General features: G+C 40.1%; 1 protein-coding gene across 1 annotated transcript in view; it reads right to left on the bottom strand.

Moving 5' to 3' along the window:
* Positions 1-19,546, bottom strand: part of faf1 (Fas (TNFRSF6) associated factor 1) — a 339,764-nt gene that overhangs the window by 126,665 nt on the left and 193,553 nt on the right. The window contains exon 9 of the mRNA XM_059984260.1: positions 9,000-9,095. Within this exon, the coding sequence (XP_059840243.1) occupies positions 9,000-9,095 (96 nt within the window). The remainder of the gene's footprint in view (positions 1-8,999; positions 9,096-19,546) is intronic.

The raw sequence follows: 19,546 nt of genomic DNA, 5'->3' as shown, positions 1-19,546 counted from the left end.
ACATGAAACTAAGATCCAATATCCTTCTGGGGGGCATAAACTACTCCATAGTAATACTCTGAAGAAAGACAGGAGAATTTTCCTTGTGCCATTGCCAATATCATCATCATTATGTGCCATGTCATATGACATAGGCGATCACGGTTTATGACCATGACTGTTCTTGGCAAGTTTTTATACAGAAGTGGTTTGCTATTGCCTTCTTCTGGGCAGTGTCTTTATAAGATGGGTGACCTCAGCCATTACTAATGATCTTCAGAGATTGTCTGCCTGCCATCAGTAGTCACAAAACCAGGACTTGTGATATGAACCAGCTGCTCATGTAACTAAATGCCATCTGCTCCCATGGCTTCAAGTGACGCTGACTGGGAGAGCTAAGCAGGTGCTACACCTTGCCCAAGGGTGACCTGCAGGTGAACAGAAGGAAGGAGTGTCCTACATATCCTTTGGTAGACATGCATCTCCATCCTGCCACCCAAGCTGCCAATATATATTCTCAATTAACATCACTAAAATAGAATATCTGACAATAGTACATTTGTGGAAGCTTCTGCTAGGCAAATTAAATTGCTTGTGTTTTATACATTATAACAATTCATGCAATTCAAAAGTAAACTGGGTGTCCTGAGGCGTGAATGGCTTTATTTAAATTCAAGTACTTCAACGTGAGCAATTTTTATTCGCATTCACACGAGTCAAGCTGTTGATGTGAAGACATTACGTTGATTTATTAATTATTCATAGAGTCAGCAACAGCCAGGCCGTGAGTTTATTACAAGCAACCACACCAATGAAGTTGAAGTGGTTTATTTAAAAAAATGTGAACTGAAAGGAATACTACAAAATATTAAGACCATAAGACATTGGAGCAGGATCAGGCGATTCAGCCCATCGAGTTTGCTCTGCTATTTCATCATGGCTCATCCATTTCCCTCTCAGCTCCATACTCCTGCCTTGTCCCCATAACCTTTCATGCCCTTGCTGTACTTCTACTCAAGTACAGGCAGAGAATGAAGACTGCGGCACCAATAGTGAGGACAAAGAAGGTTTGGACAAGGGAAGCACCGGAGCGCTTACAGGATTGCTTTGAATCGGTGGTCTGGACTGTATTCAGGGATTCATCTTCGAACCTGGATGAGTATGCTGCAATTGAAGCTGACTTCATTAAAATCTGTGTGGATGAATGTGTGCCTACAAAGACCTGTTGTACATTCCCAAACCAAAAGGTGTGGATGAACCAGGAGGTATGTTGTCTGCTAAAGGTTAGATCTGTGGTATTCAAGGCTGGTGATCCAGGTCTGTACCAGAAAAGCGGTATGACTTGTTGAGGGCTATTTCAAGGGTGAAGAGACAATTTTGAATAAGGTTGGAGGTGACATCAGATGTACAACTCTGGCAGGGTTTGCAAGATGTTACTTTCTACAAAGTGAAATCCAATAGCATGAATGCCAGTGATGCTTCACTACCAGATAAACTCAACGCCTTCTATTCACGCTTTGAAAGGGAGAATATAACTGCAGTTGCGAAGATCCCTGCTGCACCTGATGACCCTGTGATGTCTTGTAAGCTGATTTTGGGCTGTCTTTAAAGAAGATGAACCCTCGCAAGGTGAAAGGTCCCAATGGAGTACCTGGTACGGCTCTAAAAACTTCTGACAACCAACTGGCAGGAGAATTCAAGGACATTTTCAACCTCTCACTGCTACAGGCGTAAGTTCCCATTTGCTTCAAAAAGGCAACAATTACCAGTGCCCAAGAAGAATAATGTGAGCTGCCTTAATGACTACCACCCAGCCGCACTCACATCTACAGTGATGAAATGCTTTGAGAGGTTGGTCATGACTAGACTGAACTCCTGCCTCAGCAAGGAACTGGACCCACTGCAATTTGCCCATTGCCATAATTTGTCAACGGCAGACGCAACCTCTCTGGCTCTTCATGCGGCCTAAGGACACATGGACAAAACAAACACCCATGTCAGGATGCTGTTCAGCGCTATAGCTCAGCATTTAACACCATCATTCTGTCAACCCTGACTGAAAGGTTACAGTACCTGGGCCTCTGTACCTCCCTTTGAAATTGGATCCTTGACTTCCTAACCGGATGACACAATCTGTGCAGATTGGTAATAATATCTCTTCATCACTGATGATCAACACTGCTGCACCTCAGCGTTGTGTGCTTAGCCCACTCCTCTACTCTATACCCATGACTGTGTGGTTAGGCATAGCTCAAAAACCATTTATAAATTTGCTGATGATACAACCACTGTTGGTAGAATCTCGAATGGAGATGAGAGGGTGTACCAATGAGATATGCCAACTAGTGGAGTGGTGTCACAGTGTCGCAGCCTCAAATTTGCACTCGACATCAGTAAGATGAGAGCTGATTGTGGACTTCAGGAAGGGTTAGATAAAGGAACACATACCAATCTTCATAGAGGGATCAGTAGTGGAGAGGGTGAGCAGTTTCAAGTTCCTGGGTGTCGAGATCTGAGGACCTAATCTGGTCCCAACATATCAATGCAGCTATAAAGAAGGCAAGAGAGTGACTATACTTCATTAGGAGTTTGAAGAGACTTGTTAAGTCAACAAAAACACTCAAAAATTTCTACAGATGTACCACGGAGAGCATTCTGACAGGCTGCATCACTGTCTGGTAAGGGGGGGGGGGGGGGGGGAGGTGCTACTGCACAGGACTGAAGGAAGCTGCAGAGGGTCGTAAATTTTGTCAGCTCCATCTTGGGTCTTAGCCTACAAAGTACCCAAGACATCTTCAAGGAGCGGTGTTTCAAAACGGCAGCATTCATTATTAAGGAACTTCAGCACCCAGGGCATGCCCTTTTCTCACTGCTACCATCTGGTAGGACGTACAGAGAGATGTATGGGGTGTCTAGGGAGGGGTAGAACCTCTGATGGGGGTTTGCCATGCCCTTTTTCAGAGCAGCTCGTCCACCTTTGGTCCCCACCTAGTGCTCAGGTCTCACCTGTGGCTCCAAGTAGCTATAGTACGCACATTGGCCACTCTGGTAAACTGTCTCGGCAGACGGGCCAAACCAGGTGAAGGTAGCCGACGGGTCTTCAACCCTTGGTGAGGTACAGGATTTGCCTATCCAAGCATGGCCCTGGCAGATGGACCAGGAGACCGATTAATGGTCCGACGGTCAAGAAGGCAGGCCAGCAGGCGTTGGTGGAGCACAAAGAGCACGACAATACACTTAGTCGTCCTGGTTATCCACTGCAAGAGGTGGTGATCTCTTTAAACTCACCGGGCAATAGGCAAAGGCAAACCACTGCTGTAACCTGCTGAGTACATAATTTCCCAATATGTCAAAGTGGCATGGAGGGAAATCGTCCACCAACTGGAATGTCGAGATGTGACCTAAAGTGAGTGAGCAAGGAGGTACAGAAGCCTGAAGGCACACACTCAGCAATTAAGGAACAGTTTCTTCTTCTGTGCCATCCGTTTCCTAAATGGATATTCAACCTGTGATCATTACGTCACATTACATTACTTGTTTTTGCACGATTTTTAATCTATTTAATATACGTATACTGTAATTGATTGATGGATTTATTATTTTTTTCTTCTTCTATATTATGTATTGCATTGAACTGCTGCTACTAAGTTAACAAGTTTTATGACACATGCCAGTGATAATAAACCTGATTCTGATTCTGACTGATCAATCCCCTTAAATACACCCAGTGACCTAGCCTCCACAGTCACCTCTGGCAATGAATTCCACAGATTTACCACACCTCTGGCTATAGAAATTCCTCTTCATTTCTGTTCTAAACAGATGCCCCTCTATTTTGAAGCTGTGTCCTCTGGTCCTAGACTCCCCTACCAAAGGAAACATCCTCTTCACATCGACTTTTGACAGGTTTCTTTCACTGAGATCCTTATTCACTCTTCTAAATTCCAGCAAGTATAAGCCCAGAGCCTTCAATCAATGCTCTTATGATAACCCTTACATTCCTGGAATCATTCTCGTGAACATCCGTTGAACCCTCTCCAATGTCAAGACATCCTTTCTTACGAAGGAGTGCAAATACTCAAAGTGAGGCCTTACCTGTGCCTCACACAGCCTCAGCGTTATATCTTTGCTTTTGTATTCTACTCCTCTTAAAATGAATGCTACATGGCTTCTGCCTTCCTCACTACCAATTTAGCCTGCAAATTAACCTTAAGGGGATCCTATACAATGACTCCCAAACCCTTTTGCAACTCGGATTTTTTAATTTTCTCCCCTTTTAGAAAATAGTCTATACTTTAATCCTTCCACCAAAGTGCATGACTATACAGCTCCTGACACTGTACCCCGTCTGCCACCTCTTTGCCCATTCTCTTAATCCGTTTAAATCCTCTCTGCCTCCTTATCTCTCCCTGCTCCTCCAACTATATCCCTATCATCTGCGAGCATGGCCACAAAGCCATCAATTCCATCTTCCAAATTGTTGACATACAATGTAAAAAGCAGTCCTAACACAGAACCTAGAAGGATCCCACTCTTTCCCTCCTGCCAATCAGTCAATGCTCTATCCAGCTTTCCAATAATAACCAGGCTCTTATCTTGTTTAGCAGCCTCATGTGCAACAACTTGCAAAAGGCCTTCTGCGAATGCAAGTACACAACATCTACCAATTCTCCTTTGACTATCCTGCTTGTTGTTTCTTCAAAGAATTTAAACAGATTTGTCAAGCAAGATTGTTTGTAAAGGAAGCTGTGTTGATTTTGGGCTATTTGTTATGTGTCTCCAAGTACCCTGGAACAACTGAATCCAACATCTTCCCAACCACTGAGGTCAGGCTAACCGGCATGTAATTTCCTTTCTTCCGCCTCCTGCCATTCTTGAAGATTGAAGTGACTTTGCAATTTTCCAGTCTTCTGGAACTATGCTAAAATCTATTGATTCTTGAAAGAGCATTACTGATATCTGCACAATCTCTTCAGTTACCTCTTTTAGAACCCCAATGTGTAGTCAATCTGGTCCAGGTGACTTGCCTATCTTCAGACCTTTTAGTTTTCCAAGCACCATCTCCCTAGTGAAAGCAGTTGCACTCACTTCTCCCCGGCACTCTCAACTTCTTGCATACTACTTGTTTCTTCCACAGTGAAGACTGATGCAAAATACTTATTCAGCTCATCTGTCATTTCTTTGCCCCCATTCATATCTCTCCAGTGTCATTTTCCAGCAGCCCAATATCTGCACTCACCTCTCTTATTCTTTATATAGCAGAAAACACTTTTGGTATCATTTTTGATATTATTAGCTAGCTTACCTTCATATTTCATCTCCCCCCACTTTGGGTTTTTCTCATTGCCTTTGGTAGGTTTTTGAAAATTTCCCAATATTCTAACTTCCCACTAATTTTCGCTCTCTTTTGTTTTTATGTTGGCTTTGACTTCCCTTGTCAGCATGGTTGCGTCATCCTGCCTTTAGAATATTTCCTCTTCTTTGGCACATATCTATCCTGTGGCTTCCAAATTACTCCTAGAAACTCCAGCCATTGCTGCTCTGCCATCCTCCCTGCTAGTGTGCCCTTCCAATGAACATAGGCCAGATCCTCTCTCATGCCTCTGTAATTCCCTTAACTCCACTGTAGTAACAATACACCTGACTTTAGCTTCTCCCTCTCAAATTGCAGAGTGAATTCTATCATATTATTATCACGGTTTCTTAAGTGTTCCTTCACCTTAAACTCCCTAATCAAATCCGGTTCATTACATAACCCCCAGTACTGAATTATTGATCCACTAGTGGGCTCAACCTCAAGCTGCTCCAAAAAGCCATCTCGGAGGCATTCAACAAATATTTGCTCTTGTGCTCCAGCATTAAATTGATTTTTCCAATCTATTTTCATATTGAGATTCCCCATGACTAAAGTAACATTGCCTTTTTGACATGGTTTCTCTATCTTCTGCTGTAATTTGTAGACCACAACCTGACTACTGTTCAGAGACCTGTACATAACTCCCATCAGGATCTTCTTACACTTGCATTTTCTTAACCCACAAGACTTCTACATATTATGATCCTATTTCACATCTTTCTAAATATTTGAGTTCATTTTTAGCCACCAGAGTCACTGCTCCTCCTCTACCTACCTGCCTGTCCTTTCAATTGATTTGTGTATCCATGGATATTAAGCTCCCACGTACAATCGGCTTTCAACCATGACTCTGTGATACCCACAAAGTCATACCTGCCAATCTCTAACTATGCTACAAGATCATCTACCTTATTTTGTATACTGTGTGCTTTCAAATACAATGCCTTCAGTCCTGTATATGTCACCATTTTCAATTTTGTCCCTCTTTTACACTGCAACCAATTGACTTCCAGCTTGCCGTATCATCTGCCAATAATTCCTGACGGTCTCACCACTCACTACTTCTTCTTGTAAACCAACATTCCTATCCTCAGTCCTATCACTTCGGTTCCCATCCACCTGTCAAATTAGCTAAACCCTCCCCAACAGCTCTCACAAACCTGCCCACAGGATATTGGTCTCCCTCAGGTTCATGTGTATCTTGTTCCTTTCATACAAGTCATAACATCCACAGAAAAGTTCCTAATGATCCATAAAGCTGAAAGCATGCCCCCGCACCAGTTCCTCAGCATTCATATGTCAAATTATGCTATCCTTGCCCTCACTGGCATGTGGCACAGGCAATAATCCAGAGATTATTACCCTGAAGGTCCTGCTTTCACATTTCTACCTAGCTCTCTAAATTTTCTCTTTAGGACCTCTTATCTTTTCCTTAACAAGATTAGCCAAAGTAATTTTTAGAGCTTAATGGAATACATATTTTACTGAAGATGTCAAATAGAAACATTTAGACAGGAAACTTATATTTCTCATATTTTATATATTTTTGCTTCTCTAGTTTTTACATAGGATAATTTCCCAGGAAAATGGGAGAACATTGTAGCACTCAAAAAGTCATACTTCAGCCATTCTCCTGACTTAATTGAGAACAGTTTTCAAAAGCACCTTGCAGGATCTGAGCACCCACAAGCCTTTGCAGAACCTTACCTGTTCTAGACGCAAGTGGAATCCATTCCTGTCCAGAAGCATTCTGGATCTCAGCAGCATAGCCTGAGTAACAGCAGAGCTTCCCACAGTACAGTGAGGCGATCCCTCCCCAAAAACTTTAAACAGCCAACAAAGCCCCTGACCAACTTCAATCGCTATCAAATCGGTCAGTATTCACAAAATGTTTAAATTGCACAGACATGTGAAAACACTTAAAAATGAAATGAATGATTTAAATAACTACCTGTATTTGTAAATACAAAATAAATTAGATAAAACTGCATAAACACTATTAGCTAAAACCAAAATAGTTTTAAAAACATTCCGCATTCTCCTTTGGTCTCTTTACTGGAGGCCGATAAACTACAATGAAACCCTGTACCTGGCGTAAGATCCACAAAAAAAATTGCTGGGGAACCTCACGAGATTGAGCTCTGCCAATCAGTGTTATGAGGCCAATGCTAAGTTCAGGACTTCAGTGTTTGACAATGTATACCTGGTAGAAAATTGTAATATTCTTGCTTGGTTAGTAGCAGATAGTACTTTGTAATACAGAAGTGCTTAGTGACATCAGCTCCAGGTGTGTGGATTTGTGGGATCAATTCAGATAAGTGGTAAGCATATCATCCACAGTACTGTCGATAGTAAAGAGTATTTGAGGGATCGTGAGATAATCCATTCACTGCAGCATACCCAGCCTCTTAGTGACACTTTATTTACATGACTTGCTCATTTAGTCTTCTGTATAATAAAAATTCCGAGGAAGACTATGGTAGGAAAGTTAGTGCTGCTGGAAAGTCAGTTGGGGTACTGTTTCTTGAAAAAGCCAATGCCCAATCCTGATAAATGGGAATACCAGAAAGGCAGACTGCACTTCAAATAGATAAATTACCAGATCCAGGTTTATTGTACTCTAGGTTGCTGCAAAGACAAAATTACAGAACCCTTAGCCATATTCTTCCAAATATTGATAGATCACAGTGCCCAAGGATTGGTAAATTGAAAATGCTACATTTCTGTTAAAAAAAAATGCACAGGGATTAACCAAGTAACTATAGACCAATCAGATTAATCTACAAAATGGGGAAGATTCTAGAAACAATAATCTGGGACAAAAACTCAGCAGGTTGTGGGCAAAAAGGAATTGTTGATATTTTGAGTTGAGGCCCTGTATCAGGACTGATAACAGAGGGAGAAAATAACTGGTATAAGGAAGAGAAATGGTGGAGGTGGGACAGTGGCCAGTAGGTAACAAGTGGACAGACAAGGGTGAAGGATGATGGGTAGGAAAGGGTGAAATTGAAAGATAGAGACAGGTGGGTGATAGGTGGAGGTGGAAAAGGGAAAAAAAGCAGATGGAGCCAGGTGTAAGGGGGAGGGGAGAGTTGGGAGGGGGAATGGGTATAAGGATTACAAGAATGATTAAGAAATATTTTCCCCACAGGCTGTACCACCTGAGAAGGTGGCAAAATCAGAAACCCATATCACAATTAAATGTGGCTGATGTGTGCCTAAGATACCCACGACCAGTGCTGGGAGGTAGGATTAGACTGAGAAGCACTCTTCTCCACTGGCATTGAGAAAGTTCACTGAAAGGCAAATAAACTCTTCCCAGATTTCCTGCACGTACCAGGCTGGAAGCCCGATGAGTTTATTCGTAATATTCGTCAAATACACTGGGAAAGCAATAGATCCTTTTTCACTGAAAGGCCTTCTCCCGCAACATAAATTTCTATGATTATATTGCATACAGAAATCATGTAGCTTACAGACTCTCTATCCGACAGCTGTCCAAGGATATTGACCCAACACTCATACATATAACATGCAAGAACAATTTTAAAGCTAATATACAGAATTAAAACAAGGAATATAAAAAATACTGAAAGGTCATCTTATTTTCGAGTGTTCAGTAATAAATATTACATTGAAATCAGAAAAGCAAGATGTTTGTTACCTCTTCGGACTGCTCTCGGGTTTGTGTAGGTGACGGCCTTTTACTAACTGTTAGTCGATGGCAGGGATAATTGAGTCCAGCAGCGGCTAAAGTAATCTGTAAAAACAGTTCAGAGTAACACTCAATAAAGAAAAATACTGTGCAGCTGAACTTCCAGATTAGCATAGCAAAGTTTTCTCACTTCAGTCAAAAATATATTAATTAAATTATTACAAATTTTTGTTTTCACCATTATAAATCACTAGTTAGTCTCAATTACAGTTTAATACATAATTTGGTTCATATATTTCAGAAAAATCCTAGGTATTAGTGATTTATTGGCATGGTACTCCAGCAACCAATGTAAGTTCTAGTTGATGCAATTATACAGTAGTAATATTCAATACTAAATCCAAGTTACCATAGTTTATTTTTCATATTCTAACCCAGTTTATGAAAAATTCTACATTAATTCAAAACTACGGAAGAAATATATACATTTTTAACATTACATGTAAAAGTAACAAATATGCAAGGTTCATTCATTATTACAAAATAGATCTAAGGTATGCATATACCTCAGTTCTAGTGAAGTCAGTGTGTCTGCTTCATCTCACCTGAAATTGCTTAAATTATAATAAAAATAAAATAACTAAGGAACGAGAAGGAACAAAATGCTAGGATTTATGACATATGTAGCCACAAAGACAGTCCTTTTTTTTCCTTCTTTAGGCTAGGCAAAGTCTTCCAATCTTGATTAGGAAATGTCTAAAATCTATTTGAAGAACACCTTCAACAAACAAATACCAATGCAGACCATACTGTTAAGTTTTACATGTTAGTGCTGATATCTTTTTCTGTATAATACTTTAGCTTGAATGATGAAATTGCAGCTCCAAATATACTACAATTTAGTCACTACATATTGATATCCTTGAACCAATATTCAGCTATTTACTAACAAGAGATTCTGCAGATGCTGAAAATCTTAAGCAAGACATACAAATGCTGGAGGAACACAGTAAGACAGGCAGCATCTATGGAGGAGAATAAACAGGCAATGTTTTGAGCTGAGTACCACCACCAGGACTGGAAAGGAAGGGGGCAAAAACCAGAATAAGGTAGCGGGGGGGGGGGGGGACAGTGTACAAACTGGTGATAGGTGAGACCAAGTGGGGGGACAAAATAAATAGATGATGGAGGAATGAAGTTAGAAGCTGGAAGGAGATAGATGCAAGAGTTAAAGGGCTGAAGAAGGAATCTAATAGGACAGTGGACCATGGAAGAAAGGAAAGGAGAGGAACAAGAAGGAGGTGATGGGGAGATGAGAAGGGGTGAGAGGACAACCAAAATTGTGAATGTAAAAAAAGAGAAGAATTGCAGACCTGCAGGTAAAGTGTTATCTCACCTGGAAGGACTATTTGGGGTCTTGAATGGTGATGAAGGAGGAGGTACAAGGGTAGAAGTAGCACTTGCCACACCTGCAAAGGTAAGTGCCAAGTAGACAAACACGTCTCATATTGTGTGATCCCTACAGAAAGCCGGGGTAGTGAAGATGTGCTTGGTAATAAAGATATCTGTTGGAGATTACATAAATTTATAGAGAATGATGTTTTGGATACAGAGGCTAATAAAGTGGAAGGCAGGGACAAGGGGGAGCCTATTACTGTTGTGATGGCGGGAGGACGCGTGTGAGGTCAGCATTAATAGTGGTGAAGGGGAACCCCATTCATTGAAAAAAGGGACTCAGGTATTCTATAATGAAAAGCCTCATACTGAGAACAGATGCGGTGGAGACAGATGAATTGAGAGAAGGGAGTTACATTTTTACAAGTAAAAGGGTGTGAAGAGGTATAATTAAAATAACTGTAAGAGTCAGGATGTTTGTGAAAGATGTCAGTAGATAAATCTGTTGTTTAGCTTGTCCTTGTTGACTAGGCTGCTAGCAATCCTGCAGTTAAATTTAGCACTCAGTGATATAGACATCTAGACAAAATTATCAAATGAGATAATCACCTTGAGCAGGACCTGAAGATTAAGTGCATGTTACTTGCAGATCAGTTCAGTGGGTTCTGAGGTAGCTAATGAAGCCAATGTAGGATATGTGGACTTGCCACAGGTAGACATGAAGCACTTGATGGGGCTGTGAGAAGATGTCTTCATTCACTTAGAAAAGTGTAGGGATAATGATACAGATCCACTTGATACCTGTGTATAGAAAGATTGGTCCTACTGTGGATCTACTGCATGCTGTTGTGTAGCAGACATAAGATGGGACAAGAATTTCTGCAGGCATCCAAATAAGAGAAGCATATTCCAAAGACTCTCTTATTGAGAGAGTTGGAGGTCTTTGACATGTCAAAAAAGACAATATTAGTGCTGCTCCCTATTTTTGCCTTGAATTGACAAATGGAGATTGTGCCTATCCTGCCTCTAAATTCAAGGCAGACAGAAGTGGTCTTGGTAATAACTTTTCCCAATGGAATTCAGCAGAATGCTCTCTATATGCTAGGCTTTCTTCATTCTCCAAGGTTGTACTTACGTCATCTTGATGTTTCCTAAAATGTCCCTTTCTTCCCGGATTGGAAAATTAAGTTGGGAATTTGTGACAAAATACTTGGACAATGGTCTTGTTAAAACCAACAAGCTATGCACAATAAGACATCAACAAGACATTTTGGTAATTCCCCTGAATCAGGCACTGTCCAAGCTGGAAATTGTAAGGATCTCCTACATCATTTCCTGCATCACATCAGGTATCACTGACTGTTGAAGTTAACAAATTTCATGACATATGCCAGTGTTAATAAATCTATTCTGATCCTGATTCTGAACTAAGCACCACCAATCTTCTGTTATGCTCATTAGCCTAGCCCTAAAACAATGATAGCAACAAAAATGGCACTGTAAGGAAATCTTTGTTGAATTCGCAAGGATTCCCCAAGGACAATATCTCAAAGATAACCTGATGACTTGCAGGGAACAAGTGCTGCATTGCCCACTGCTTGTGAACTGTCCTGAAGTCCAGTGTAATTTGTGTCTATGAATGTACTTGTGGATTCTCTACCTGAAGCATGTACTCTGGGTTGATGCTGGGTTCAGTAACAAATGCAGGACATTCCTGAATTGGAATTCCACATTTCAAGGAACAAAACTACAGACATCTGAGGCAAGGCCCAGCAAAAATCCTTCCACCTACATAACAATTTGAGCTTATGAAGTGCACGGAGATTCAGCATCTTCCTGATAACTACATCATGCACTGATTATTCAGTGCTATTAATGACATTCATGGCCACCATGCACTGAGAGCCATGAATGGAGATGAACTCTTATCAAGGACAAAGAGGCACTTCTAAGAAATCTTCAACTGTGCTTCTTTGCTTGGCATGAATGCTCTTGACTCTATCACACAAAAAAAATTGTGCAGGCTAGCTCACCCCCACTCATGACTGACAAAGAAGTTCAGAAGGCCAAATGCTAACTGAAGGAGGTTTTCAGGAGCAAATCGTATTCTTCAGTTCTATTGAAATTCTAAACCTCAGAGGAATTTCAGTCAATAATTCACAGTTAACAGACACAGGACATCCCAAGATATCCTGAAGACTTTCTAGGCACTTATCAAACAAATGTTGAAATACACCGTAACTGAGAAAGCAAAAGAAGGCACCATCATCCTCTTTAATGTTAATTGAAACCTGTTGCCATCATCTGCCTTTTTACACATCCGTAAATCTCTAAGAAATTCAGCTCTTAAGCAATCTGTTCATCATATTTTCATGTGTCTCCCTCCCCCACTGCAGCTTCTCATGATTACAGATCAGAACAAAATGTGTCCCATTGAGTCAAGGTGTAATATACATGTTTAGCTATTCAATTTCCATTTGTTGCATTAATTAACAGGTAGACAGTAATCAGTATATTTAAACAAATCAGCTAGGATACTAAGGGATTAATTAAAATAAAGACACCACACTGTCAATACATTATTCTAACACACGGTTGTGATGTTGAAGACAGCCTAACTTACAAATACAATACATGCAAAAATGATTTTAAAAAGTGCTTACATAGAACATTTTAGTGGATATTATGAAGCAGTGAGAATGCCAGTTCAGTAATTGAATGGGGAATTGTTTATTTCTGTGTTTCCAGATTTCAGGTTCCAAACTGATTTATCGTGGAGACAGCCACTAATAAAGTTAAAACAGAATAGCTTGTTTTACTTTAATTGCCTTTATGAAACCCACAAGGCAAAGTAAATCCTATGTGGCCAAGCCAAGACAAACATATTAAGTTTCCAGGATAATAAACAAGATGGTTAATTATGGCGGCAATGATAATTCAGTAAAATAAACTCTGACTCTGCAGAATATTGTGAGTTCTACAGGCACCCAAGTCCAGACTAACATAATTAAACAATGGTGAATAAGCTTATTATACTGATTTATTACAGTCACATAAACAGTATTTTTTCCGTAAAACATTAGCATGTGATACTATTCTCTTGATTTGGATTTACAGAAGAGTGGAGACATTGACAAATTAGAAAAGCCATAACTGCATGGAATATTTTAAGAGTTGAGTTACACATTTCTTTTTAAATATTGTCCACAAAATATTTATGTTCCAAATGCCTGAATTACTGTGCACATTTCACTTTGGAACAATTGCTTTTATTTTGCTTATTTAGCATTGTGAGATATCTCAAAGCACTTCACAGTAAAGCAAGGAAACAAATTTTGATGTAAAAATATGTATGCTTAGAACCTCAAAACAGATCAATTATACTTATGAAACAAACTGCATAGGCCTACGTAAAAGATATTTAAAATTCTATTTAATTTAGTAAACACTCTAATTCAAAAGTTGCAATTTTGAAACATAATTTATCATAATCAATTTATGTGTTTTGAAAGGAAAGTCATTTTCGGCTGTCAACTGCCCTAATTTATACTGTGAAAAGAATAAAGACACAGAAAATGCTATGGAAGACAGACCTGCCTAAACTGGAATGTTACAACATTTTCATCTGGGTTAAAATACTTCGGTCAAAGCAATTTTGAAAAGTTTGCCCACAATTAAATGGGAAGTTAGATTGTTATATTCACGTACAAATTGGATGTCAAAGACAGACATGCTGGTCCAGAGCAATTATCTTGGATAACCTAGTGTAAATACCACAAAGACTGTAAGCTGTACCCAAGAGGCAATACTGTACTTAAATAATGTGAATTTCAGGCTCCTGCATTCCTATATAAACATTGAGATAAAGCTTTGATACATAATGGACTAAAAAGATAATTCATTGCTCTTAAAGATTCACATATACTAGTTCAGAATTTTTGGTTTGGAAATATTAGATCCAGCTATTTTGTATATAATTTCTTCAAATATAATCAATTGTTCTACTGAAAATACATAGAAAAAATATTTTGGGGATATATTCTTGGAACGCCTGCAGTGATTAACTGGATAACATTCTTGCCTTTGCTCAAAGGTTGTTAGGTCGAGTGCCACTCCAGAGACTTAAATAAAAAAAAGTCTAGACAGATGATCCAGTGCAGTTCCACTATACTGTTCTGTATACTACCTTTGATTACACATCTGCTTTCTTAGACAAATATAAAAGATCTCATGGCACAACTTTGGAAAACGACGAGTGGAGTCTCCCCAGCGTCCTGGCCAATATTTATCCTTCAGATAATAGGACTAAGAGAAAACCTCAACACTTTCTGGATGTTTTTGACGTGTAAACTGCATTGTAGGAAACACTGCAGCCAATGGCTGCATTCAGAAGCATCTGTATAAGCAAGGTCGAAAAAAAACAAGTGAAGATGACCATTTCCATTATGCATTTCAGAAAACTTCTTGAAAAGCATAGTTACATCAATAGTTAGTCAAGACAGGATTGTTTTATACCCAACAAGGTTGGCACTTTTGGTTGAGTTAACATGTCAGAAGCCTCATATGAACAACGTCACTTCGGAAAAACACAAACTTTTGATAATTGAAGAACTATACCCTGAAAATAGAGGGTTGTTTTTGAAAAGGTCATCAATTACAGTGGATAAAATAGCATAGTACATATATTAAATGTATTTAATATGGTTCCATAACTGGATATGACAGCACGTTTCTCCATTGCAAACAGTGTCTCCAAAATATTAAAATATTGTACAACTGCATTAGTTATATTTTCCCTACATCTATATACAAATTTTATAAATCTCTTTTTTATCATGTTGTCCATGGTGTGCCTCATAGATAATGTGGTTTAAGAGTGATACAATTCAATGATCTAACAGCATCTTTTTATGCTGAGCAGTTAAGAGGATAAGACCTTATTTTTCCTTTTACACTGAAGATTAATGCCTCATTTGAAATGTTTATTAGTTAAAAACCAAACTGATGAAGATCACAAGCCAAAACCTTTCTTTGTCTGCTTGTCTACCACTGACACTACTTTAGGCAATTGTGTACTTATCCTCCTTCATACCTCTGTTCTTCAACACTCCCTAACGCCCTACCATTCACTGTGAAAGTCCTACCCTGGTTTGACTTCACGAAGTGCAACAGTTGATACGGCCCCAATTTATCCACCTTAATAAGCCTTTAACACCACCAGTATCACTTTGTAAATAACCTCTACTTATGAACATACAATCAATGTATAAAAACTATGCATTGATATTTATAATATTTAAGTTTTTACTGCTTTTTTATTTTATAGGAGTCAAACTGGATACACTGGAGGCTGTGGTAGAACAAAGGACCCTACGGAAAATCCTGGCAATTCTGGACAACATTTCTCACCGCCTGCATGCCACCTTGGCTGAACAGAGGAGCACTTTTAGTAATAGACTAAGACAACTGCTCTGCTCCTAAGAGTGCTATATGAGGTCATTCTTACCCTCGGCCATTAGACTCTACAATGAGCCAACCTATAGCCAGGAAAGTAATGACCCCCTCTTGTTAGACTGTTTGAGGTAACTTAGTTTTTATTCTTTCTGACCTCTTCTAATATTTGGATATCTGTGCACTTGTAATGCTACTGTGATACTGTAATTTCCTTTGGGATCAATAAAGTACCTATCTATCTATCTATCTATCTCATTGTGTTTTTTGTGCTGCATCAAAGTGGAATAACAATTATTTTCTCCTTTACACTTGTGTACTGGAAATGACATTAACAATGTTGAATCTTAAATCTTGTAGTGTTCCACTTCTGGGCCTCCAACACGGACGACCCAATATGGCAGCTCTCACTGAAAATTATGAAAATCATCAAATATTCTTGTTTTAGCCTGCTATGGCTGAGAACCATAACTACATCTATGACATGTACAGTCAATGATGAAGTTTTAATGCGATTGATCATTCTATCACTGCTTAAAACTGATGGAAATAAACTAGACTGTGGCTGGCATACTGCCCTTTAAGAAGCCATCAGCAAAAGAGGGGTCGACGTGTTGGTCTGATGGTGTGTTTAAATAAATGAAGTTTTTGACTCCCAATACCAACAATCTTGCTGGCAAACATACAGGCTTTGGTAAATAAATTTGACTATCCCAGAGCTAGGGTGCTGTACCAGAGTGATATTAGCACTGCATGCGCCTTTTAATTTACAGAATCTTGGTTAACCTCTTCTGTTCTGGACACAGTGATTTAAATAGACAGGTTCACAAAACATTGTCAAGATAGGTTGGTCGAGTCTCAAAAACAGAGGTAGAGGTATATGCCTCATGATCAACTCCTTGTGGTGTACTAAGTTTTGGGTGACATCCCAATTTTGTTCACTGGACCGACTATTTTACCTGCTGCGAGAGATTTCAGTGATCATTTTGGTAACAGTGTACATTCCACACCAGGCCAATGTCAAACAGATTGAGCAATGTAATGAACAGGCACGAAGCAGCACATTCTAATGCATTCCCCATCATTTTGGAGGTTATTAACCAGGGCAGCTTGATGAAGTCTCTATATAATAATTATCAACAAATCATATGTAGTACAAGAGTGAATAACAAAATGGACCACAGTTACACTAAGATCATGCTATCCCACACACACACTTTAGTAAGTCTGATCACCTAGATGTACTTCTACTCCCTGAGCATAGGCAGAGACTGAAGACTGCAGCACCAGTAAAGATGACAAAAAGATATGGACCAGGGAGGTACAGGAGGACTTACAGAACTGCCTTGAATCGGTGGACTGGACTGTGTACATGAAGTCATCTTTGAGCCTGGATGAGTATGCCACAGTTGTCACTTACTTATATGGATGAGTGTGTGCCTATGTAAACAAACTGTACACTCCCACACCAAAAGCAGTGGACGAACCAGGAGGTTTGTAGTCTGCTGATGGCTAGATCTATGGCAGTTAAGTCTGGTGATCCTCAGGTCTGTATAAGGAAACCAGGTATGACTTGCAGACGGCTGTTTCAAGAGCCAAGAAACAATTCCGGGAGAGGTGAAAGGTGACATCAGATGCACGTCAACTCTGGCAGGGTTTGCAAGCCAGTACTTCCTATTAAAACCTAACATCATGAATGGTAGCAATGCTTAACGCCTTTTATGCTCATTTTGAAAGGGAGAACAAAACCACTGCAGCATCCAAGGACCCTGTGATCCCTGTCTCAGAGGCTGATGTCAGGCTGTCTTTCAAAAGGGTGAACCCTCGTAAGGTGGCAGGGTTCGATGGTGTACCTGATAAGCCTCTGAAAACCTGTGCCAACCAACTGGCGGGGGTATGCAAAGGCATTTTCAATCTCTCACTGCTACAGTTGGTAGTTCCCACCTGCTTCAAAGGTTAACAATTACACCCTTGCCCAAGAAGAGCAGCGTGAGCTGCCTTAATGACTGTCGTCCAGTAGCATTGATGTCTACAGTGATGAAAGGTTTAAAAAGGTTGGTCATGGCTAGAATCAACATGTCTCAGCAAGCACCTGGACCCACTACAATTTCCCTATCGCCACAATAGGTTTTCAGCAGATGCAATCTCAATGGCTCTCCACACAGCCTTGCATCACCTGGACAATGCAAATACCTATGTCAGAATGATGTTTATTCACTATAGCTAACACTTAACACCATCATTTCTACAGTCCTGATCGAAAAGCTACAGAACTTAAGCCTCTGTACCTCCCTCTGCAACAGGATCCTTGACTTCCTAACCAGAAGGCCACAATCTGTATGAAATGGAAGGAGCATTTCCACCTCACTGGCAAACATCACTGGTACAACACAAGGACATGTGCTCAGCCCTCTGCTCTAATCCCTCTACACCCATAACCGTGTAGCTAGGCAGAGCTCAATTGCCACCTATGAATTTGTTGATGATATATGGGATTGAGTGAGATCCAGGATCAGCCATGATGGAATGGCAGAGCAGACTTGATGGGCTGAATGGCCTAATGCTGCTCCAATGTCTTATGGTCTCATAAACATTGTTGGCAGAATTTCAGATGGTGACAAAAAGGGGTATAGGAGCGAGATATAGCAGTTAGTTGAGTGGTATTGCAGCAACAATATCAGCAAGACTAAAGAGCTGATTGTGGACTTCAGAAAGGGTAAGACAAGGGAATACAAATCAATCCTCGTAGAAGGATTAGAAGTGGAGAGAGTGAGTAATTCTTGGGTGTCAATATCTCTGAGGACCTAACCTGGATACAAACATATTGATACTGCAATAAAGGCGGCAAGGCACTGGCTATATTTCATTAGGAGTTTGAGGACATTTGGTTTGTCAACAAAAACACTCAGAAACTACAACAAATGTACCACAGAGAGCATTCTGGCTGGCTGCATCAACATCCGATATGGGGGGTGGGTGAGGAAACTGCACAAGATTGAAGTAAGTTGCAGAAACTTGTAAAATTAGTCAGCTCCATCATGGGTACTAGCCTCCTTAGTATCCAAGACATCTTCAAGGAGTGGTGCCTTAGGAAGGAGGCATCCATCATTAAGGATCCCCACCACCCAGGACATGCCTTCTTTACATTGTTACCATCAGGTAGGAGGCACAGAAGCCTGAAGGCACATACTCAGCAATTCAGGAACAACTTCTTCCCCTCTGCCATCTGATTTCTAAACAGACAATTAACGCATGAACACTACTTCACTACTTTTTTATTTCTTTTATTTTGTACTACTTATTTTAACTTATCTATTCAATAGACACACAGTTCCAAGAACAAGTCTGTGAACCCATTACAATTACCCGGTTTTCTGCATTAATTACTCATAAAGTGTGGTCTGATCTTCATCTAAGTCACAATAATAGACAAACACAATCTGCCTAAACTAATTACACATGAACAATTGTACTTCTCTTCGTCAATACTGAGTACACCATTTAAATAATCACAGTCTAGGTTCAAAATCTTATGTGAAGCTCTGGGGTAATGCCCTCTACAAAAACTACTTGGAGTCAGGTGTTCCAACCAATGAGATGAGATTAGAGGTGTGGGTTGTGGAGGTGCCCTGCCATATTAAAAAAGACACCTGAAGTCAGGTTACTGACATAGCCTGCTATTCTTAAAAAGATCTATTTATGCGCACCAT

The sequence above is a fragment of the Hypanus sabinus genome, chromosome 11 (assembly GCF_030144855.1).
Source record: "Hypanus sabinus isolate sHypSab1 chromosome 11, sHypSab1.hap1, whole genome shotgun sequence".
NCBI lineage: Eukaryota > Metazoa > Chordata > Chondrichthyes > Myliobatiformes > Dasyatidae > Hypanus > Hypanus sabinus.
This window is presented reverse-complemented; position numbering and strand designations above follow the sequence as displayed.